The 22,699-nt window shown below is 52.5% G+C and overlaps 9 protein-coding genes across 9 annotated transcripts; 5 read left to right on the forward strand and 4 right to left on the reverse strand.

Annotated features, from left to right (window-relative positions):
• Window positions 1–753: 753 nt before the first annotated feature.
• Window positions 754–1,554, reverse strand: AYO21_10066 (hypothetical protein; the record flags this gene model as incomplete). The annotated part of the gene is made up of 1 exon (XM_022659990.1): window positions 754–1,554. The coding sequence occupies one exon, from the start codon at window positions 1,552–1,554 to the stop codon at window positions 754–756; it is 801 nt and encodes a 266-aa protein (XP_022507701.1).
• A 547-nt stretch (window positions 1,555–2,101) lies between these two features.
• AYO21_10067 (hypothetical protein) lies at window positions 2,102–2,551 on the forward strand (the record flags this gene model as incomplete). Its single annotated transcript, XM_022659991.1, has 1 exon — window positions 2,102–2,551. One exon carries the CDS (start codon window positions 2,102–2,104, stop codon window positions 2,549–2,551), a length of 450 nt encoding a protein of 149 aa, XP_022507702.1.
• Window positions 2,552–3,332: 781 nt separating this feature from the next.
• AYO21_10068 (hypothetical protein) lies at window positions 3,333–4,912 on the forward strand (the record flags this gene model as incomplete). Its single annotated transcript, XM_022659992.1, has 6 exons — window positions 3,333–3,411; window positions 3,469–3,719; window positions 3,778–4,048; window positions 4,101–4,399; window positions 4,498–4,714; window positions 4,779–4,912. The coding sequence occupies 6 exons, from the start codon at window positions 3,333–3,335 to the stop codon at window positions 4,910–4,912; spliced, it is 1,251 nt and encodes a 416-aa protein (XP_022507703.1).
• Window positions 4,913–5,744: 832 nt separating this feature from the next.
• On the reverse strand, window positions 5,745–8,375 carry AYO21_10069 (hypothetical protein; the record flags this gene model as incomplete). Its single annotated transcript, XM_022659993.1, has 11 exons — window positions 5,745–5,864; window positions 5,932–6,061; window positions 6,165–6,330; window positions 6,428–6,576; window positions 6,637–6,787; window positions 6,942–7,187; window positions 7,241–7,456; window positions 7,523–7,689; window positions 7,741–7,875; window positions 7,933–8,196; window positions 8,260–8,375. The coding sequence occupies 11 exons, from the start codon at window positions 8,373–8,375 to the stop codon at window positions 5,745–5,747; spliced, it is 1,860 nt and encodes a 619-aa protein (XP_022507704.1).
• Window positions 8,376–9,619: 1,244 nt separating this feature from the next.
• Window positions 9,620–11,081, reverse strand: AYO21_10070 (hypothetical protein; the record flags this gene model as incomplete). The annotated part of the gene is made up of 4 exons (XM_022659994.1): window positions 9,620–9,881; window positions 10,008–10,151; window positions 10,213–10,982; window positions 11,037–11,081. The coding sequence occupies 4 exons, from the start codon at window positions 11,079–11,081 to the stop codon at window positions 9,620–9,622; spliced, it is 1,221 nt and encodes a 406-aa protein (XP_022507705.1).
• A 492-nt stretch (window positions 11,082–11,573) lies between these two features.
• AYO21_10071 (hypothetical protein) lies at window positions 11,574–13,914 on the forward strand (the record flags this gene model as incomplete). The annotated part of the gene is made up of 6 exons (XM_022659995.1): window positions 11,574–11,596; window positions 11,633–12,229; window positions 12,288–12,871; window positions 12,923–13,042; window positions 13,141–13,397; window positions 13,444–13,914. 6 exons carry the CDS (start codon window positions 11,574–11,576, stop codon window positions 13,912–13,914), a joined length of 2,052 nt encoding a protein of 683 aa, XP_022507706.1.
• A 658-nt stretch (window positions 13,915–14,572) lies between these two features.
• On the forward strand, window positions 14,573–18,804 carry AYO21_10072 (hypothetical protein; the record flags this gene model as incomplete). The annotated part of the gene is made up of 4 exons (XM_022659996.1): window positions 14,573–15,051; window positions 15,111–17,434; window positions 17,958–18,134; window positions 18,194–18,804. 4 exons carry the CDS (start codon window positions 14,573–14,575, stop codon window positions 18,802–18,804), a joined length of 3,591 nt encoding a protein of 1,196 aa, XP_022507707.1.
• Window positions 18,805–20,700: 1,896 nt separating this feature from the next.
• AYO21_10073 (hypothetical protein) lies at window positions 20,701–21,483 on the reverse strand (the record flags this gene model as incomplete). The annotated part of the gene is made up of 1 exon (XM_022659997.1): window positions 20,701–21,483. One exon carries the CDS (start codon window positions 21,481–21,483, stop codon window positions 20,701–20,703), a length of 783 nt encoding a protein of 260 aa, XP_022507708.1.
• Window positions 21,484–21,549: 66 nt separating this feature from the next.
• Window positions 21,550–22,641, forward strand: AYO21_10074 (hypothetical protein; the record flags this gene model as incomplete). Its single annotated transcript, XM_022659998.1, has 1 exon — window positions 21,550–22,641. One exon carries the CDS (start codon window positions 21,550–21,552, stop codon window positions 22,639–22,641), a length of 1,092 nt encoding a protein of 363 aa, XP_022507709.1.
• Between the last annotated feature and the right edge of the window lie 58 nt (window positions 22,642–22,699).

Here is a 22,699-nt window from a genome sequence, read left to right on the forward strand (position 1 = left end):
CCGCGAGGTGCGATCCTATGTGCTGTCCGCACCAGCACACTGAGCTTCGGGCCGCCTTGGTACACGCTTTAAATGGGAGCCTCCAGCAAGAAATCGGTAGGAACGTCTGAGGTGGTGGGGACCTTTTGAAGTCCAGCTGACTGCATCAATGTTATCTTTATCCCATTTCCTAGCCACCCCATGCGGTCATCCCTTGAGAGGCACTAGATCTGTGCGAAATGACGACATATGACGGTCGTCACTTGCTATCTAGTCTGAAAGTGAAGCGAGTAGCGAGTTAGCTATGGTTGGGTCGCATGAAAAAGGTGTTTCAGAGCAAACAGGTCGTCCAACGTCTTTTGCGTATCGTGCACGAAGCTCGCAAGGCCTCCCAAAGTCCACGTCGTACAACAGCCTGGGGAGATGTCTGCCCTGCTTGAGCCGATACGATCCTTGGTTTGGATTACTGGCCTTGGTCGAGTACGAAGAAGTTCACAGTCCGCTTGAACAGGGTCGATCCCGAGAGTAGCCGGCTTTTCAGAGACACCGAAATTCTGAACTGGTTAAATGCCATCAGGTTTAGAGCACCTCAAGTGATCTGCTCCTGAAAGCTTTTGTATCTCTGTGCTTACCGTGTCGAATCTCGGAGACCTTTGAGAACGATGGGCGATCTGATCGAGGTCGGTTTGAGATTTCCTCGCTGGAACGAGTCTTATCAGAAGGCGGTCCTTGTCGGTTGGTTATCCGCTAGTGATGGCGAATGTCAAGCAGGCCCTAGTTGTACAACATTCCAGGCTCTTCTAATTGTCGCCATAGAGCACGTTCTGCAGCCAGTTCGTCGTCATATCGAGTAACAGCTTGCTCAAACCTAGCCCACCAGTCGGCGTTGGCATATGTATAATGCGCCTTTGTATATTCCCAATATTCCGGATACCATCCGGCAAATTGCCAGTCAATGACGACAACAAGTTTGCGGTTGTGCACGATGAGGTTGCGTGGGCAAATGTCGGCGTGGGAAAAAGAGATGCGATATTGGCGGCTATGACAGCGCGTAACAGCTTCGCCAAAGACTTCCGAGCAAGTCTCTAGCGGAATATTACCTCGCAGAAACGAATGAAATTCTTCAGTGCTACTAAAGGGACCAAAGGGCCGGTATCCCAGACGGACGTCGAAGCATTGTCCGAGTTTTGGCGAGGCGACTATGCCGTTTTGAGGCGGTTCAAGCCCTCGTAGTTGCTCGATGTAGTTGGATACCTGGTTAACCAAGGCCTGCTTCTCGTCGGCTGAAAAGGCGTTGCCATTCCATACCGCTTGAAGAGTGTCACCGTGGACATATTCCATCTCGATGTATAATTTTTCATCAATTCGATAGGTTTGGTAGACCTTTGGCACGGGGATTGAGGTGTGTTGCGCAACGTATTCTAGGCCTTCAAGCTCTCCCACTTCACATGGGCCTTTGATAATTCGGTTTTTGCTCACTCTGATTACGGTCGGTCCGAGGAAGCCAAAGCGCTTTTTGCCCAGCCAGAGTCGAGCACGGACTATCAGCGATATCAGTCTCTGTCGAATGGGCATGGTGAAAATAATGCAAGGAATGGATAGAGAATCGCGATTGACGAGAAGAAGACCGAGCCGAGTATACGCTTCGAACAGCCTTGTAGGGGGAAATGGACGAGGGAATACATTCATATGCATATAGATGGATAGATAGATAGATGAGGACACACAACGGAACAAGGGACGAGACGAGACAAGAGGTGGAAATGTCATATGCAACCCTCCAACGCCTATCGTTGCCAGGACGCGTTGGAAGAGGTTGGGATGAAGACAACAGATTCTCGGAAACACGTGACAAACAAGTTGGAGGCAATCAGATCACATGATTCCTTGGCGATTAAGGTCACCTTGCGCTGATGAGTGACTGGGATTAAAGATTGGAGACTGGGACCCACAATTTGTCGCTATTCCTCATATGGCTTAGAGCCCGCACAGGTGAATGAGCTAGCAAAAAGCGCCAAGACACATACGGACATACAGGCGCCTGCCTGCTTGGGAGGGTTTACTTCCAGCCTTACCTTTACACATATTGCTCCTACGCCACAAATACGTGAAATACAGCAATATGGGCGGCAAGGCGCGAGTCAGGGTAGTAATCCGCCACCGTGATGAGTTCTCGCATGGAGACAGCAGGAAACAGTTGGGTCAAGCGGCCTACCATTGGGGAATCCTCATCCAGCCTAAGAATCCTAAAGGCTTTGACTCAAATGTCTACGACGTAACCGATGCGACAGTCCCTGATCCCATAACCCGAGTGGATCTCAACCCGAACCACGACTGGCGTATTCGTTCCAAGATGAGCGTCAATCCGATGCATAGCGGTCGCCTCCTGGGAAGAGTAATGATCGGAAAGGTGCCCTCGCACATCACAATTGAAGGGATTGACGACATTCTCAGACAAGTACCACTTCCTATCAAGAGTTCCACGCCTGTGCAGAATTGTGTCAATTGGGTTCTAGCGGCCATCGAAGTCATGCAAAAGCAGGGTTTGGCAGAGGCATTCGACGTGGACTAGTTTAGTATCAAAGCCCTCGAGCGCGCCGATCAATGACTGAAAGATCCAAGTCCTCGCCATTTCCACAATTATACCAACCGACCACGCTAGCCTCAAGGTAGCACTGTGATGATTCAAAGCATACGCCACACCTGGTGCCGAAGTGGTACAACCACCGGTTTTTGAGGCTCATCTTTGCTTGGAGATCCTTAGTGGAGGGCTTACGTGCAAACTACGTTAGTTTAATCAAACATATAGGCTCCACACTATCTTTTCGTCTGCGTCGCATATAGTCATCGCGACAGGGCCATGGCGGTAAGCCATTGTAGAAGACAAGCGCCCAGATATAGAGAAGTTCGCTGTCTGTGTTACGGGGAAACTGCTTCAAACTAGGTAACGTGTCACTTGGAGGTTGGGCAGGTGCCTGTGAAGAGAATATTTCTTGTGTCACCATACCAAAGGAGCTACAAAAACTTGATGGGGTAGATTTCCTGGTCACGTTGGCGACTTGATCTTTGCGCTTGGAGGGTCCTTGGCGCGAGGGTGGGTCATAAAAGCGGCGCCCACTCCACGCCCAGATTCAGCTAACCTTGTCGCGCCTTTATCCACCTCTTTCACAAAGACGAAAGTGAAAATACACCGAGCGGTTCACAGTTGCACTTTCTGGTTCTTCTTATTCTTGCCATCTCTGGTACTACGAGAAGACAAATAGACCTGACCTGAGCGCCCATACTCACAAGAGCCGCGGACAGAGGAGAAGAACCACTTGTGAGAGTCGCGTTCCTCCTGCTGAGCGTTCACCATGGTTGGTACGCAACCGCTGTGGAGCGGTCTTGCTCAAACCGCACGTTGTGAAAATGAACATTCATCCTTTGGCTCAGGTATTTTGTGCAGCCCTACATACTTCTTGCTCATCTACCACTGACTTGTCGCCATAGAGGGGCTCTCGCAGACCGAATTAGATTTCATCCTCGAGGAACGAAGACCTCACATTTTTCCCAGTTGGGGTGGACGTGCAGAACCCCCTCCTCCTACAAGCGACTCAATAGGGGGACCCTCCTGGGATGAAGGCCGGCAACGATGGCGCCGAACCCTTGAAGTTCTCGACAATGGAGAAGTGAGAGTGAGAAGTAAAGGCTATTCCCGACAATTGGAGCACCTCGCAGACGACCCGCAAGAACTTGATGCGGTCTGTGCCCTACGCTTCCGCCACGCAAAACATTAGGAACTTGTGCTAACCCCTCTAGGCTCTAAAACTCATCGGCCAATTCGCGCTCGCTGCTGGAAAGCTGTACTGCGACGTGTACTGCATTTCCGGTAAATCCCGTCCACTGAGCCCAAAGCAAGTCGAAATGTCAGGTTTCTGGCTGCATGGGGGGAAATTCGTGACCTGTGCACACCTTCTACAAATACTGCCCAACATGCACGTGGACGAGACGGTGAAGCGTTTGCTCGATCCATGTCTGGCGCAAGCACGTGTTTCGACAGCAAACCTATCAGAAAATATTGACGACGTTTGTAAGCAACAGATGAGCGGATAAATGTGTCATACATTGCTAACTTTCTCAAGCCGGGCCTTTGTACCCTGTTCGCTTGTCGACCGTCTGCAGAGCCTCAGACCTTGCCGTCTTTGTCTTGAACCCTCAAGCCGCTGAAAACAAGCACATACCTTTTCCTCCCACACACTCCATCGACCCTGGCCTGTTACAACCACTATCTTTCGGTCATAACATGTTGACCACGGACTACTTCGCCGCATATTATCCGAGGAAGAAAGTGGATACACGTGACTCGCCATTGTCTGACCAGCTCAAACGCAAGTCAAAAGCACTAAACATCATCGATGCTTGCGAATTCATGGGGCACGAAGTCAGAAATTCCCACGTCCCCCAGACACTCCTGGACCCGCCACCTGCAAGTCTTTGCCCCAGCCCTTCAAAGTCGCTCTATACTGACTTGCCCTCTAGAATTATGATTATACCTTCATATCGGAAACTCGAAGCATAGCCGTTGGTAGGGTCATTGCGAAACAGAACGGGAGTTCTCCCGCACTTTGGTACAAAGATGGCAAGCTCACCGAGAATTGGGATTGCGATATTCCTGGCTTCTGGGGATGCAGTGGAGGGATGATGTGCAGAATCGAGAAGAACTCTGGTGTTTGGGGAGCTCGTGTCGTTGGAATATGTGAGTCCATGCCCGTATCTGAGCTGTCATCCCTGCGAAATGTAAGCAACTGACCGTTGTGTAGTTCAAGGAGAAAGCAGCAACAATCCCAAATACAACAGTGTCCTCGGATTTACCGCTGCCGGTATCGCAGAACTCCAAAAGCCCCACTTCGACAAGCACCAGATCGACCGACAGCTTACATCTCTCACCCTGTGAAGGCGGTGGGATCATACCGATGAAATGCCTCCTGCGGCGCGACATTCGACACGAAAATGGAGGTCGGTGATACTCTGAAGTTGTGACGAGAGGAGGAGTAGCCATCCAAGAACAAAAGCGCTGTTTCGAGTCTTTCCTAACCCTGCCTGGTCTTGACGAGCAATGGATCATCACAAAGGGGGAAAAAAACAAGGAAAAACGTCGGAAAAAAGAAAAAAGGAAAAAAGAAAAAAGACAAGAGAAAAGAACAACAGGGAAAACAAGCAAAGGGGACAAAGAGAACACAGCAAATAGGAAAAGGAAAGAAAAGAAAAAAAAAGAAAAAGAGTGTTGATCTGTTGGAAAGAGATCATACCCATCTTTCTGTCAATGCAGGAAGAAGTCATTGCCCAATAGATTGAGAATGTCCGCTTCAAGTAGACGTCGGGCCCTTGGTCCTTGCGGAGTGCGTACCAAGAAACAATTCTCCTGTATCTCCAACGAGACTGGTCATGGTCTGCGGAGTAATGGATTCCAGATACAGAGAGCTACGCAGACAAATCTTCTCCACCTCTGCGCGATCTCGTGTTCCTCGCCTCCGAAAACAAATACGTGGTTGCAGTAAATCTCTTCATATGACCTCTAGCCCAACTATCCTGTCCCCTGATTCATGTGTCACAGTCCTCTGAACGTGTTGCAGCAAGAGGTATTCTCATCCTCAAAAATAACCTTGACACACACACACACTTCTTGCCCCTTGTAGCCATGTCCGGCGTCCAGGCTTGTATACGGCGAGGAATCTTCTTGACTGCGCTCAGGCGGCAACACGCATTCCTGACTGCGACTCGACACCTCATGCAACCGTAGCATCCCGAGCAGGGACCTGTCGGCCACTGCGTTGAAACTGGTAGAGCGGCTCCAAATGTTCTCCGCGCCTGAAGAGAAGGTACCGTCGCAGCGCCCAGGGAAGCACCTAACAAATAGCAGAAGTCAGAAAGAAGCAAGTTTTCGGTACAATTCATGGAGGGCCCGTCACGCACCTTTCGGATTTGATAGCTGATGAAGCGTCTCGTCGGCACCGCAAAGACGTAGTCGAGCTCTTCGAGCGTGTAGCCACTCGTGTCGGGCACGAAGAGGAACATCAAGATGAAGACAAACACGTTCATGCCACTGCAAGGACCCTCGTCGTCAGGTGTCGTCGACGCGTCATCAGCAAGGTATTTCTTTTGTGTGAAAGACTATGTGTGCGAGGATATTTGGATGGGAGGCTTACGCGTAGAATCCAAATGCACCTGTTGCGGTGAAGGTGTTCAACATCAGGGGGAATGTCAACGATAGAGCCGAGGACAGCGCAAATGTCGCCGACACCGCCCAGCTGTTGCCGATTTCCCTGTGTGACAGTGGAAAAGCTTCGGCGGAATACACAAAGGCGACAGGTCCTGTTCAGAAAGATGGGGTCAGAAATGTGATTGCCATCTCACGGTTCAAAACGTCGAACGGAGGAGAGAAGGCAGGGTTGGATATATATGTATATACCTTGACCGACGGAGTAGAGAGCGGTGAATGCGTAGATGAACAGGGCGATCAAGCCGACGTGTGCCTTGCTGGACTCGGGGATGTAGAAGCAGAAGCCGGCGGCAAGGAGTGTCCAGGCCATGTGTGGGAAGGTCGAGAGAAGGAGAGATCTAGAATCCCACAGGTCAATCTTCTGGGTCCTGAAGTCGCGACGAGCGGGTCATTCGTACCTTCGACCAAACCTATCAATGAGAAAGATTGCCGGGATGGCAAAGACAAAGTTGACGATCCCGTAGCCCAACGACGTCAGTAGTGCTGTGTGCTCGGAGGCGCCAGCTTGAACAAAGACAGTGGACGAGTAAAAGGCAATGATGTTCATTCCTGTAGCAAAGACGATCAGCTTCAGAAACGGGGACTGGTTGTTTCAATAGACCAAAATTTAGAATAGGCAACCCCTTTGAAAGAGCGGAGACCTCGTTTCGTCTCATAAAATCATGGACAGCGTTCTCAACTAGGAGAGAGGCTGGAAACTCACCGCAGAATTGCTGACCCATGAACACGACCAGGGCTGCTATACCACTTCTTCGAATACGAGGGACCGTGGCGAGCTCACGGAGTCGGATGAGGTAGGTCGACGCGGCCGCCATCTCGTATTCAATGACCAGCTGAGCGTGGACGTAGTAGAGGTCGCGTGCAGCTTGTATTCTGTGCCGCCTCAGACGGCAGAGCGACTCGAACGCTTTCCTGTACCGGTTCTTTTTCATCAACCAACGAGGAGACTCTAACCGGTCTCTGTTAGCGGTGGGCCAGAAGAGCACCGTAAGGTAACTGTACCTGGACAGAAGTAGACGAGAAGGGCGAGTGGCACCGCAGGGATGAAGGCAGATCCAATCTGGAGTCTCCATGCGATTTCCCCGACTCGGTAGACGACGAGGTTGGCTGCAAAGCCGAGGAATATCCCGAAAGCCGTCCACATCTGCCACCCCATGACCAGGGCACCTCGAATGACAGCGGGGGAGTTCTCGGCAGCGTACATGGGGATCGTCGCAGCTACTCGGAGAGAGGAGAGTCAGCCAGACTCGCACTGACATGGGGAAAACCGGGCGGCAAAATCACCTTTGAGACCCATTCCGAAACCCATCAGGAGCCTGGTGACAAGTAGTTGATGCCAGTTCTGCGACAGCGCACCCCCAATCGGCGTCAAAATACAGAAGATGGCCGCGAGGAAAGTCGCACCACGGCGGCCAAGAAGGTTGTTGAACGGGTCAGACAGCCAGCATCCACTTCACCATGTCAGTACATCCTGCTGGGTCATGGAGCGTCCAACAACTCACAGGAAAGCAGAGGAGATATAAGGAGCAGCGTTTACCAGGCCGACCAGCCAAAAGTCCCTATTGGAGCCAGATGCGATGCCAAACTCGACCGGAAACGTCAGATTGGCGCCATTCGACCCCGTCTGGTCCCAGCCCCTTTTGGTGCGTCAGCCTTGTGGTGCCCAGTGCTGGACTTTTTGCTGTAGGACCTACTGTACTGCCGCCCCGATGGAGCAGACAAACACGGTTGCGTACAGAGCGAATGGATGAGTCCACCTGTGCTTGACTTCGTGTTGGAGCGCCTCGAGCTCGTCGATGTCGAGTTCTTCGATTTCTTCCAACGGCACCGCTTCCTGGGCGACATAGGCACCTTTCTTCAGGACGGGAAGTATGTCGAGGAGATCCTTGTCCGTGGCAAAGCGCTCGACTTGGTGCATCAGATCGTCTTTTGAAATTCCGGCCAGAGGATTGACCAGCCTGTATACATAGGGTCAGCGATTGATCACCAAGCAACTTCCATTGTCATGGGCGTCGCCATACCTCGCTGTGCTATTGTCCCTGATTGTTTCGAGCGCAATATGTCCTGCAGATGGGGTACGCCCCTTCTCATCGTGAGAGGCCTGCTCGACCTTCTCGGACGGAAGCTTTTCGGCCATTTTGAAGTGCAACTATCTAAAAGATGAATAAACCCACAACGAGCTCTGTTGCCAGGAGAATGTCGTTTGGTAGAAGAACAGTCATGGGCCTGGGCGGGACAGAGAGCGCACTTATGTTTGTTGGGCATCTTTTGGTGGCTGATCCAAACCAAGCATACCTGCCTTTTCCAAACCGGCTCTGTCAATTTCCAGCCGGTCGGATAGTCCAGACCCCACGGGGTAGAACGGCTGGGGGTTGCGTGAGATTTCTGGCCATGTCGGAGGAACTCCGTATTGAGTACCAGACACGGGTCTTGGTGAAAGAGAATTCGTCACCTTAGTGCCACACTCACGATAGCTGAAGTGAGTAGCGCCTGACATCTTGTCATGGAGTGGTCCTCCTTGGCGAGCGTCCACGAGTATGAGTACTATATGACTAGAGCTGTTACGGGCTAGGGTACCCACAAGCGAACAGCCCCAGTTAATCAGCCTTGCGGGGGCTTGACGAACAAGGCAATATGCATGCTCCTACGTTTGGCTTAGCGGCGGTCTGAGTTTCCCCACAGGCGGTCCGCCGGTGCCGCTTTACAAAGCCTCCGGGGTCAAGTGGGGTTTACTATTTCATTGCATCCCAGACCTCTCCATACCGCACGACGAAAACTCCGCAACCTCGCCTGCCACTTGTTTCTCCTCCAAAGACGGCAAGAGTATTTTTTGGAATTATTGGCGGCGGCATGGACGTAAGAGCCGCTGCCAACATTAGCTCATTTACTCCTAGGCGAAGTGATCGAGTGGGTTTGTTCATGGATGGAAAGATCATGCCATTTTTCGGTTACCGTCGGTGCTGGATGTATGTCTCTAATTCAAGGAGAGGTGGCCCCGACTGCCCTATGTGCCTGGTGGCGCCTTGACCTGAGTTCCTGGCCACGGGATTAACAGCAGTCCGCCGCCTGTGACTATTGTCGCCACAGCTAGTCAATTTCCCCGCCGAATTTTCGACAGCTCGTGATGCACCCTTAGGGGGTGAAGGGTAGGCTGCCAGAGCTTTACTTTGCGTGGTCTCTCGGTTTCCTGACAGTCGAATCTCACCGTGTCAACGCGGTGGCAACACACTTGAGGAGAACCTTCCAATACTAGGCTCGTTGTGCTGGAGATCGAGACATTATGCCAGGGTCGAAATGGCGGTCAGAAATACAGAGTGGAACAGATCTAGAGCATATCATACGGTGTGAAGAGCTTTACATAGAGCTATGATTGAGCGACTGTCACTTTTCGCGAAACTGCTGACTTGACTTCTCGCTCTCATCTCGAATTCTCCACGTGAACTCGTAGGTCTTGCATGCATCCTCGTATGATGACAGGATTCCGTCCGAGGGAGCTACAAAGCCCTGTTCTTCGCTCCTGGCATTTTTTACAGCTTCCGGACAAGGAGCAGCACCGAGGGAACCTAGCAAGCCTGCGAACTCCGAATAGAACGGGTCGTCATTGATGAAGGTGAACGATTCTTCTTGTTCCGAAATCGGGGTTCTACAAGAGTTCAATGTCAGCTGTTGTACAACTCCTCAAGCCTCATCAGAGCTCATCCGAGCTCAGGATCCTGTACGAATCATGCTTTGGAAGTCATTTCGTGAAATCTCGTATACGGCAACTTACCTCACGTAAAGAGTGGGAGCGCTGTATAGGTCAACTAGACGAAGCTGGAAGCCATCCCCAGCAACGACGATCTCATTCGAGTACCGAATACCATGCAGTGCGACGATGTGCATAAGCGATCCAACCGCTCCGCCCTGATATTTCCTGCTTTCTATCAGCCGGGTGCCGCATGAAAGTTGAGAGGTTCCTCTACTCGAGCACATACCAGAATGCCGCAGTCACGCGAGGAATTCGTTCCTCGGTTGGTATTTGCGACTCGTCCACAAGCATGCTAGAGAGCTGTCCAGCCGGCTCATAGTGCTCCAGTGCGCAAGCTCTGACCGTGGCGAGGTCAACCTCTCCACCAAGATATCGGCAGAGGTCACAAAAATGTGTTGCTTGCTCGACAATGGGGCCACACTGCTTCGCCTTGTTCCACCAGTCCGTCTTTCTCACTCTCGAGTAAGCCATGCTATATCGAGCATTTACAGCCATTACCTTGACGTTGTTGTCGTGGAGAATAGACATGGCTTTCTGCACAACCTTGAGATACCGAAGCATATAGCCGACTGCGACATTATTTCCTGATTGTTGAAGTATTTTGGCAACCGGCCAAACTTCGAGAGGTCGGGCAGTTGAAACAGGCTTCTCAACAAACAGTGCCGGGGCAGAACCAAACGCAGAAACGACTTGTACCTCAAGATCACGACCATGCTGCATGGTTCCTCGAAAATGAGGTGGTGTAGCCAGCAGTATGAGATCCGGATTAATCTTCATGTGCGCCAACTTCTCCTGGGCCTCCTGTAGAGTGAAGAAATGTTTTGTATTTGCATAGCATGTCGCTGCTGCCGACGTGGACTTCTGGGAGAGAACTTGTTTGACACGTTCTGCAGAAGGATCGATAATTCCAATGACATCGAGTCTCGCACCCAGATATGCTTCGATCCGTAATGAGTGATTCCAAAGAACGTTGTCATTGCCGAAAGTGATGTTTCCCTATATGCAAAGCTCTCAGTCTCCTCTCCCAATAACAAATGACGCTCTACATACTGCCCCGATAAACAGAACACCGAATTTCCTGCCAAGGGCTGCCATGCTGGGCCTGTTTCGGGCCAACCTGTTCGAATCACGTTGTAGACCAGGAGGTAACAGAGGTTGGATAACCGTGATCTGATAGCATTAAAACCGGAAAATACCAATGCCGAGGCCGGGTAGAAATCGATGGTCCGGACATGTTGATTTACCGGGCCAAGACTCGTGGGGGAAACTCGAACTTGGGGCGATATCACGTTGTCTGGACGAGGGACAACTTTGTTCCCCATCCTTGAGTCTTCCAACCGGTCCTGAAACAATAACGCCGGCCCCTTCGGACTGGACAGTCAGCGCAGGCAGTACCACAATCAACCATGGAACCAGCCCCTCGGCGCAGGCTCAAAGCGTGCCGGACTTGCCGGCGACAAAAAATGAGGTGTACAGGAAGCCCGGAGTCACCTTGCCCACGTTGTATCAATGCAGGCCTCCCTTGTGTTTTTGAAGACAGAAAGGCAACGGCGAACGGTATCGTGGGAGGGGCACAGAAGAGAAAGCATGTCCAATGGCCCCAACCAACTGTAGTCGTACCACGCTGACTCTGTCTTTCCTGCTAGACTGGTAGAATTGGAAGATGAGATCCAGAAGTTGAGACGAGAGCTCAAGTCTGTTTCACAGGCTGCAAAAGGGGTCCCGGCTGATGATTCGAATTCTCTACGGAGTCCAGAATTGTCCAGGCCTCCCGTCAATGACAGCGACTCGCTTCCAAATGAAGACACTCAGCCTATCATCTCGCAGTCTTTCACCCCTACACAGGGCGAAAAGCAAGATCACACAACGGACATTTCTAGATCTGACCGATTGCTCAACATCGAGCAACCTACTCCATCAGCTTCAGCGTTCAATGTCTCTCCTGTGGTCCAGGACAATGGCCGAACCGGGCACGAGCGACAGAGTTCTGAAGCAGAGCCCGACATTGACTACATGCATTATCAGCACTTGAATGCTCCAGTTACCGCCGTTCAGTCCATGGGATCCACGTCTCCTGACTCAGAAAAGGTTCTTCATTCAGCGGGCCTCGACGATGGCAGCATCCATTATGGTCAAACCTCGCAGGCATTGACAGAGGCATTGACACCTCCATCTGTTGAAACATCAGACGTCGTGTTGGACATCTTCAAGGATGAGTCCCAGGCACGACTGCTCTTCGCATCGTAAGCATGCCGTGCTCCTTCGGGAAGAGATGCCGCCATTGACCTTTTCCTGACTTAGCTATTTTGAAGGGGGTAATCCTTATCTTCCCATGTTCGATCCCATCGTGGATACCTTCGACTCTATCCGAGCCCGTTCGCCTTTTTGCCTGATTGCAATTCTATTCATCGCGCTGAAACAGAAATCAGGGATCGTGCACAAAGTCACCACGGACCTGCAGAAAACAGTGCGAGAAGCTTGTCTACAAGAGGCTCGTCGCCAGGTATGCGACAGTATCTTCGAGAGTCCCACGCTCGAGAGTGTGCAGGCAATGACGCTGCTGGCAGCAAATGCGGAGAAGAGTTGGTTCGCAATTGGACATGCTCACGAAATGGCCCTGGAATTGGGCTTGGACTCTGCACTTGATGAGTTGCTCAGTGCAGGCTCCTTGACAACTGATCGAGCACACTTCCACAGTGGCAGTCGCAGAGCCCGTACGTGGCTCATCTTATATCACATTGAGCGCGAGCTTGCGGTCGGGACTGCAAGGAAACCACGCATTCGTCAACTTGACACGGCGTCACTGAGGCATTATCTGGATCTGCCTGTCTCCTATCCCAGTGATATGAGATTCGTAGCTACTATCGAGATTGTGCAACTTCGCGGTGAGTGATGGCGTTTATTCCCACAATGAGCTATCTGACACGCTTCTCTAGCTGATATCCAGCGCCAAATCGAAACTACCACTTCACTACCTGCCATTTCTGAGAGCGCGCCACGAGAATTCGAACAGAAGGCTCAAGAATGGTTCCAGTACTGGGATGGCCGGTTCAAAGGTATTCTCACTCCACTCTACGGGATTAGACGGACTCTTTGGCTCTGTCATCCTTATCACTGCGTGGAAGCCTCGTTTTGATGCACTGACGTGGTTTAGCATACAATGTGACCGAGGACTCGCTTAATCGAATCAGCCTACGGACCCAGAAGAACTATTCAGCCATCACAATCTGCTGTACCATCCTTGGTAGATTACACAAGAACACAGACACACACATGCTGCCGACCATGGATGAAATTGTCCGTCGAACTGCTGAGACCGTATCCGATCAGCTCTGTCTCATCGAACACTCGAGATCCTACAGATGGCATTTCCGATGGGCACCTACGTATTCCGCCCTGATGCTCACATTCGTATGTCAGTATTGGCCGAAAATCCTTTCCTTCTCTTGCTTTGGAGAGTTCTGATGGCCCAGCAGTAGTTCTCGCCCTTCAACTCGCGCATCGCTGGCCGACGTATTTGGACAAATCTCGGACAGAGAGACAGGTCAGGTCCGTCATTGGCCTGTTGGAGACACATCCCTACCAAAACCTAGCATTTCAGGTCAAGAGCATGCTTGACAGATCAGCAGATGAGCATTTATCGTCGCGACGACGTAATTCGACCATGTCAGGCGAGTACTCGAGGCAAAATGCATCATCGCAGATCAGCAGACAACATAATCCTCCGCCCGAGAACAATGCACCAGCTAGAATTGACGACGACAGTGGTATTCTACCGAGCAACCAATGCAGGGAGACTTCAGTTGTCGAAGCCGAGAATCTGGACTGGCTCTCTGGGGGTTCGATTCTTGAAAACTGGACCCTGCTCGAGCTGGGGAACTCGTCGCCATACGATATGTCTATGTTCAGTGGGGTAGGAGCAATATAGAAGCGCATATTGATGCTCTGGCCCACATGAGACACGCTTAGCCTTCTGATATATACGCACGCACAGACAGGGGCCACAACCTCTACCAGGCACATTGAGATTCCGGATCCTGGAGTCCTTCCCCCAAATCTCGGCGGCAGCCTTGTTCAGCCTCGTCACAAGACCAGCTGCAATTGGACTTGGTTCTTTTTATAGTTTGGTGTCGTGCAGTACCGTATGGTTTGTTGATTTTGAAAGATCGATATAGGCTCTCAAGTCGATAGGATTCATGCCTATGTCGGAGTGGTTATATTGCACAATGATGTATGTAGGGTGGTTTGTCAACACACGGATTGCGCCGTTGGAAGGTTTGCGGAGCCTCGGCGGCAACTTTAACTTGCGTGGTGCGAATACGTCACTCGATTCGCTGGGCGTCGTGGGTGCGCCGTAAATAGTGAGGAGGCGGCAACACTCAACATGTAACCCGGATTCCAAAACTCCCTGCACCGACATTTCATCCGTCCCAACTGCACTCCCTGGGGAGTTACTGTGCTTGAACAACTTGGTCACGCTGTGGCAGCTTGATCTCCTTGTATCGCATTTTCCCTCATGGCTCCCGCTTGATTGTGCGCCGCAGCCCCCCCAAGGAGCAGCGTGACTTCGATGCGCTGCCTAGCAAATGGGTCCATTCAAATGGTTCCTCTTCGTCTACGTCCTCGGTGGTCTCACATTCGTGCCGCTCCTGATCGCCCTCGTCCTCCTCTATGCCTACTACACGCTCCCTCCGCCGGAAGTGAAGACGGAGAAGCCGAGATCCAGCGACGATCCTGCACAACTACTCCGCCCCGAAGATGACAAGATTGCATTCAAGACGGGGACCGACGACCTGGCCGAGCAGTTCCACCGCAAACACGACTCTGACGTTGCCGCCGGCTACTTCGCCGTCTGCAGAGAATATGTGCCGGGCGGTGTCCCTGGCAAACCGCCGGACAAGCTGACCCCTGCGGGCGACGTGGCCGTCCAGGAGTCGCCCAGCGTCTACCAGAGCATGTACCGCAGCATATTCGACCGGTCGCAGAAACCGACCATAGAACCCAACAAAGACGGTGCGGGGAAGAACGTCAGAAAAACAAATAATGTCTTCTATGTGGTCTTGAGGTGGGTTACAAATGCAGGAGCCGCCTGTCTGGAGGATGGAGCCTGACTGATCAAGCTAGGCACGGACATCTGATGCTTTACGATGATATACAGCAGTTGGAGGTCCGCTATGTCATCTCCCTCGATTACCACGACGTCGATGTCTACGCGGGCGGGGAGGAAATCCCAGAGGGGGAACTGTGGATCAAGCGAAATGCCATCAGATTGAGGAGGAAAAAGACCCAAGTAGGAGACAAAGCAACTTCGCTACCGTTCTTTCTTTTTGGGCAGAGCCAGTCAGACAAAGAAGATTTCTACGATGCCATTCTCAAGAACCAAGAGAAAAGCAGCACCGAAGAACCACCCGGCCCGCAACTGTTCGATGTCGAGCATATTGTGTTACTGGTACAGAAACTACACTCGTCAGAGGAGCATTTGCAGACAAGATGGCTCAATGCCATGATCGGCCGCGTGTTCCTGGCCATGTACAAGACCCCAGAGCTGGAAGGGTTCATCCGAGAGAAGCTCACCAAGAAGATTTCGAGGGTGAGAAAGCCCACTTTCATCACCAAGCTGGGTTTGCGGAAAATTGACCTGGGCACCGGCGCGCCCTTCTTCAAAAATCCGAGACTGAAAGACTTGACGGTGGATGGTGATTGCACTGTCGAGGCCGACGTCGATTATACAGGAAGGCTTAGGATCGAAATCGCGGCTACCGCGCGCATTGATCTGGGTACTCGCTTCAAAGCCCGCGAAGTCGACATGGTCCTAGCAGTGACGTGCAAAACATTGCAGGGCCATCTCTTGGTCAGGTGTAAACCGCCTCCCAGTAACCGATTCTGGTTCACATTCGAGAAGATGCCCCACCTGGAACTCGATATCGAACCCATTGTCAGCACCCGGCAAATCACATACACTTTCATTCTGAGGGCGATCGAAAGCAGGATCCGAGAGGTGGTAGCGGAGAGCATTGTACATCCATTCTGGGACGACGTACCGTTCTTCGACACGAGACATCAGAAATATCGCGGTGGCATCTGGAAGACGGAGCCCACATCTACGACTACCACCGAGATCCCAGACGAGGAACCTGAGGATGTGATTGAGACTGGTGGCTCTGGAACGGACACACCGGCAGAGCTATCGAAGGACGATAGGGTCATGAGTATGCCGGTTTTAGTTGAGACCAACGGCATGGGCAAGAACAATTCCGCGAAGAAATCTATGGCTTCCTTGAACGACCTGTTTGGTAAGAAAAAGTCGGAAACAACGGAAAAGGCCGACTCAACGACACCCAGATTGATGCGATCAACATCGTTTGCCAGCGCCGCAGATCCCACCATCACTACGAACCATGTCGATGCGAACACACCCTCTCGTGGTGTAGATCAGCCGACGCACAGAGAAAGCGTTGCCACAATTCTGAAAGATCTATCTTCCAGGTCAGTTTCCGGAAACGGGTCAGAACTGGGTTCTCCAGCGGCATCCCCTTCTGTAGAGTCTGCGATGGCGGCAGCGTTGAAGGGGCGGTCGTCAAGCAACGCTTCAGGCGTGTCGGAGGACGAGGACCACAACGGTCCAAGACCATCTTCCCTGCCCAGGGCCCTGACAAATGCAAGCCGGTCCTCAACCCAAACAATCGATTCTGTTGATCAAAAGGACAGCAGGCCTGCCTCAGCGCAGGAGAAAAACAAGCCCCTGAAGAGCTTCGCACTCGGTGCGAGATCTTTGACTGCTGCGGATAGGAAACAAGCATTGGCATCTGTTAATGCTGCTGCTGCCGCGGCGCAGAAATGGGGCTGGGGCGTGCTCGCAAGAAATCGACAACGAGACGCCCAACAAGCGGCAATGCAGGGAACTTCAGGTGGGGGGGGATCGGGGAGTCCCCCTACTCCGCGAGAGCCAATGGGGCGTGGAAGGCCCCTTCCACCTCCTGGAGTTCCACTGCCTCCCCCTGAGAAAATCCGGCCAAACTCATTCCTGGCACCGAAGCGGAAAGCGGTGCCACCTCCATTGCTACCGAAGCGCCCCGAGACAGATGGATCCCACGAGTCGACATCGGCCAAGTCGTCACCAAAGCCACCTCTTCCGGAAAGGCGCAAGAGAACGAGCTCTGCGCAGCCCGAGGATGGTGGAGAGGATGAAGTGTTTGTGGTTGAAGCTCCGATGGAATCGCCCACGAGCACAGCTCATGATGAACATCATGACGACTTTTTCGGTCATGGTGAGCCGGCATCGCCGGCCAAGGAGTCATCTCAACCCTCCCTGCCAGACAACGGCAGCGAGAACGACGAGCCAGCAGCACCTTCAATCACAGAATCCCTCAACATGGCCCCCTCCGAGCTGGAGAGTGAAACCGAGGATGTGCAGGAACGGATACGCCCCCCGTTACCTTCCCGGGGGAGTACGACTCCCGAACATCTTTTGCAGGATGAAGATGAGATGCATAGGCAAGAGATAGGCATGTATACATAACGAAGGGGGGTGGCCCAGCGAGATAGCCAGGCTGCTTAGATATAATTGAAGTCCAGCATTATTGCTTTGGGCATAGAATACGATACCCGATGATAAGCGGCACCATGGCTTGACTTTGCCTTATTAGTTGGTATCAAGCTTGTTGGAACTGAGATACGATTTTCTTCATTGAGCAGGGAGGTGTTGGCCAATTCTTGGGTATCTGGCATACTACGGCTGCTGTGAGATGTGTTTCCTAGTTCGGCAGCTCTGCCGAGCTTCAACACCGCAAGGCTGCACATCTTGACGCGGCTCCCTCAATGACCATACTTGGTAGTCACGGCTCTCATATTCTCCACCTTTTCCTGCTCTTGAATTCTTTCTTCAGCTCTTCGCACTTCCTCACCTGTTATCTGCCGCGATGAATCACTATCCTCAGGCATGGGGTCGAGTTCGTACTACCCTTTTTGCAGGCAACCGCAACAAAGCTAACCTTCAACAGCCCAGAGATGATGTATACGGTCCCTACGATTCCTCACACCTCCAGACCTCGATGCCTCAGACGCATACGCAATCTCCCGCAGTAACAGGAACGTCGGTACTGGGAGTCAAATTCAAGGACGGCGTTGTGGTGGCAGCAGATAATCTCGGTATGTTTACCACAGCTGCAGCGCATTCACCGTAGATAGGGCTAACACATTCTTGTCAGCTTCCTACGGCTCCCTCGCGAGGTTCACAGATGTTAAACGTCTGCGAACGTTCCCTCCGAATACTGTGGTCGGCTTCGGTGGCGACGTCTCAGACATGCAGTATCTCGACCGGCTATTGCAGTCGCTGGACATTCGAGAAAACTACCTCTCGGCCACCGGGCACACGCTGAACGCACGAAATCTTCACATTTACCTTTCCAAGGTCATGTACAAGAGGAGAAGCGAGTTTGATCCGTTATGGAACATGATGCTTGTTGCGGGGTTGGATGAAGATGAGAAGCCGTTCTTGGCCAGCGCGGATTTGCTGGGTACAACCTTCTCGGCTCCAACGCTGGCGACCGGGTTTGGCGCGCATCTGGCACTGCCTTTGTTACGAAAACTAATGCCACACGATGAAGAGAGCGTCAAGGATGTGACCAAGGAGATGGCCATTGACGCGGTCAAGGAGTGCATGAAAGTACTGTTCTACCGCGACGCCAGGAGCTTGGACAAGTACAGCATTGCAGTGGTTACCAAAGAGGGCGTCGAGCTCAAGGAGGATGAGAAGCTAGAGAATCAAAGCTGGGCGTTTGCCGATCAGATTCGAGGATATGGTACGCAAGTCAATTAGGGGGAGGTAATGCATACAAGCATGGCCGGTGCACGGCGTTCAGTTTAGGACGGAGCACTCCAAATGCAGGGCAATTACACACGGTGGGCCATGAATATTCCCAAGAGAAATAAAATCCCTCTTACGGACACGGACCTGGACACAAGAGTCATCTTTTCCCTGACAAGAGCGTAGAAGTGTCCAACATCGCTAAGGTTGGCCTGTGGGAGCCACAACGAGGCAAACACGAAGGTCTGGAACACGAGACAAGATGATTATGATTGGCCAGCCTTGCACTCTCTTGGCGCTGGTGAGTCAAAGACGGAGTTTGTGGTGCCTGTGACGTGCCGATGCCAGAAATTTGGAGAAGTGGAAGTTCGACTTGCCAGAAAAAGTTGAAGAGGCGTTGATGCTGCCAGCCGCAAGCTGCGCACATAACTACCAGGTACATACATAGGTGATTTATTCGCAATACCTGCTTGTAATTGTACATTTTCCTGTTTGCGTGGATCTTCTTTGTTTCCAACCCCTATCTCTACCTCTCGTTAAATACTCGCATTCGCTTCCGTGCTCCATCCTGAAGCCTTGTCTACATTACGGCATCTCCAACACTCTCAATTCAGTGCCACCACCATGGATGGTCCAGCTGTGCAGCAGACACAGACCCCGCCGAACAACAACAGCCGTACTAATAGAGGGCAACGACATAGACGGAGAGGCGGCGGTGGTCCCAGCAGACCATCACCCTCGCAACCAGAAACCACAGTTCCCGCCGTCAGACAGAGTGCGGGCAGACCCTTCGGGGGACGCCTCACACGACTCCACGCAGAAGCACCGCCTTTCGTCCCATCCTCTCTCCCACCGCCTCCTCAATCGAGCACGCAGTCCAACGACTCAAAAGCTCGTCCTCCTCACCCTGGTAACAAGGGCACATCCACACGAACACCGCTGCGGCCACAGGGACGGAAAGGGTCGGTCGCGCGATCGACGGCGCCGGACATCGCCACCAGAATTCATGAGGACATTTCCCACAATCTCTACGAGTGTGCAATCTGCACCAACGAGATTGGTCGGTCTTCAAAAGTCTGGTCGTGTCGGACCTGTTGGACCGTGTTCCATATCGGCTGCATCAAGAGATGGTCGAAAAACGAGGGCTCGGCCGTTCCTCGCGCTGCGGGACAAAGCGACGAGGAGACGCAGGCGGGAAAACAGTGGAGGTGTCCCGGTTGCAATCTACCAAAGGATACGTTCCCGTCCGCATACACTTGCTGGTGCGAGAAGGAAATAGACCCCAAGAATATCTCCGGTCTTCCTCCTCACTCTTGCGGGCAGACGTGTGGCCGGGAGAGGACATTCCCCAAAGCATGTCCACATCCTTGCGATCTCCTCTGTCATGCGGGACCATGTCCACCATGCACAGCTATGGGCCCCAAGCAGAGTTGCTACTGTGGCAAGCAGGAAACAGCGAGACGATGTGTCGAGACAAATTATGAGACGGGCTGGAGCTGCGGTGCCGTGTGCGGCGACATCATGCCATGTGGCGAGCACACTTGCCAAAAGCCTTGTCATCAGGGTCTCTGTGGCGCGTGTACGATTGAGATTCCCGCGCGATGCTACTGTGGAAAAGTGGAAAAGAATATATTATGCAAAGACCGTGGCGAGGAGAGGCCAAGCAGCGACTGGATTGGCCTCTTCGATTGTGGTCAACAATGTGACAGACTTATGGACTGCGGAGTTCATCGCTGCGAAAAGTTATGTCATCCCCAAGATGCGGCAATACCGCATTGCCCGAAGTCAGTCGACGTCGTTACTCACTGCCCCTGTGGAAAAACGCCTCTGGCAGACCTCGAGAACGGCCTTCGAACACTCTGTACCGATCCAATCCCTAGCTGCGAAAAGGAATGCGGGAGATCGTTATCATGTGGTCACAAATGCAAGCAGATTTGTCACTCTGGAGTATGCAGTCCCTGCACGCTCAAAATCTCCAAACCATGTCGGTGCGGTCGTAATTCGTTTGACGTCATCTGCCATGAAGCGAAGGAGGAACCACCCAAGTGCGCGCGATTGTGCAAGGCTACTCTGAACTGTGGCCGTCACGAGTGTGGTGAACGATGTTGCACCGGAGAGCGCAAAGCATCTGAACGTCAAGCCACCAAACGAAAACTCAAGCCGTTGGGGAGTGTCACGCGGGCTTTGGATGAGAATGTCGAAGCAGAGCACATTTGCACTCGACCATGCGGACGCAAACTGAAGTGTGGAAACCACGTCTGTCAAGATCTTTGCCACCGTGGGCCATGCGGCAGCTGCAGGGAAGCCATCTTTGACGATATTTCTTGCAGCTGTGGTAGGACCATCCTTCAGGCGCCGTTGCCATGCGGCACTCGTCCACCGCCGTGTAATTTCCCGTGTAACCGGGTGAAAGATTGTGGCCACCCTCCGGTTGTGCACAATTGCCACTTGGATGAGGAGGAATGCCCCAAGTGTCCATTTCTCACCGAAAAGCAATGTCTCTGCGGCAAGAAGACTCTGAAAAACCAACCGTGCTGGAGGGCCGATGTATTGTGCGGGCTGGTCTGCGGAAAGCCGCTCAAGTGCGGCTCCCACGCCTGCCGAAAGACCTGCCACAAGCCAGGCGAATGTGAAGATGCCCATCAACAATGCCAGCAAGAGTGTGGCAAGACGAAGAAGACCTGTGGACATCCATGTGAGCAGCCCTGTCACGCTCCTGCGACGTGCAAAGAGGACAAGCCATGTCCATTCAAAGTCATGATTACATGCGACTGCCAACGCAAGAAGGAGGAGGTCAGGTGCAATGCGCGGGCAAATGTGCCTGAGCCTCCCGGTCGACAAACGTCGCTCAAGTGTGACGATGAGTGCGCCAGGTTGGAGAGAAATCGTAAACTAGCGCTGGCTCTTCATATTCCCGACGATCACACCGATGAGCACGTCCCGTACTCGACCACCACTCTCAACATGTACCTGGAAGATGTGGCATGGGCTCACAAGCAAGAGGAGACCCTACGGCTCTTTGCGGCGGACGAGAAGGAGAAGAGATATCCCTTCCCACCCATGAAGAGCCGGCAGCGAGCCTTCATCCACAGTCTTGCCGAAGATTTTGGGTTGGATGGGGAGAGTCTGGACCCAGAGCCGCATCGACATGTTGTCTTATTCAAAACTCCCAAATTTGTCGCTGCTCCCATGAAAACCCTAGCCCAGGCAGCCAGGATCAAGCGAGCACAGTTGAATGTGTCAGCTCCTGTGCAATCGACGCCGGATCGAAAAGCAGACGAAGTTAAGCACGACTACAACGGGTTGCTGTTGACCAAGCCCCGATTTGCACTGACCGAAGACGAACTGCGGCCTCTTATCAAGAAGTCCGCCCCCAGCATGGAGTTCGATATCATCTTTCTGTCCAACGATGAAGGCGTAGCCCTTTTACCCACCCTCTCCTCTGACACTCCTGAACAGCTGGTCACTCTTCTTACCAGTCTGCAGCCCACGATTGCCGGCGAGGTAACAAAGCATGGCCTCGGTGCATCGGTTGTCCTTTGTCAATTCGACACCTCGGACCTAGAGCCGAAGATTCTTCAGCAACAAGGCAGACCGATTCCGTCACTTACGGACGGATGGTCTCAAGTTGCGGCGAAGAGAGCAGCGCCTGCTGTAGCGCCTCAGGTCAAGCCCGTCGGTCAACGACCAGTCTACACGGTGTTGGGCAGTCGGTTGGCCGAAGCCAAGAGGAAGAAGCAGGAGAACGAGGAGAAGCTGCGGAAGAAAGCACAGCAGCAAGAGGTCGTCGAGGATTGGGAGAAGGAGATGGAGCAAGAAGAAAATGATGTAGCGACAAAGGGGGAATAGTCAGGATGGGACCCAACGCCAGTGGGAGTTAGTGCAGTTGAGATGCATGACATGGTGG

Source organism: Fonsecaea monophora (genome assembly GCF_001642475.1).
Source record: "Fonsecaea monophora strain CBS 269.37 chromosome Unknown Scaff109, whole genome shotgun sequence".
In the NCBI taxonomy this organism is placed as follows: Eukaryota; Fungi; Ascomycota; class Eurotiomycetes; order Chaetothyriales; family Herpotrichiellaceae; genus Fonsecaea; species Fonsecaea monophora.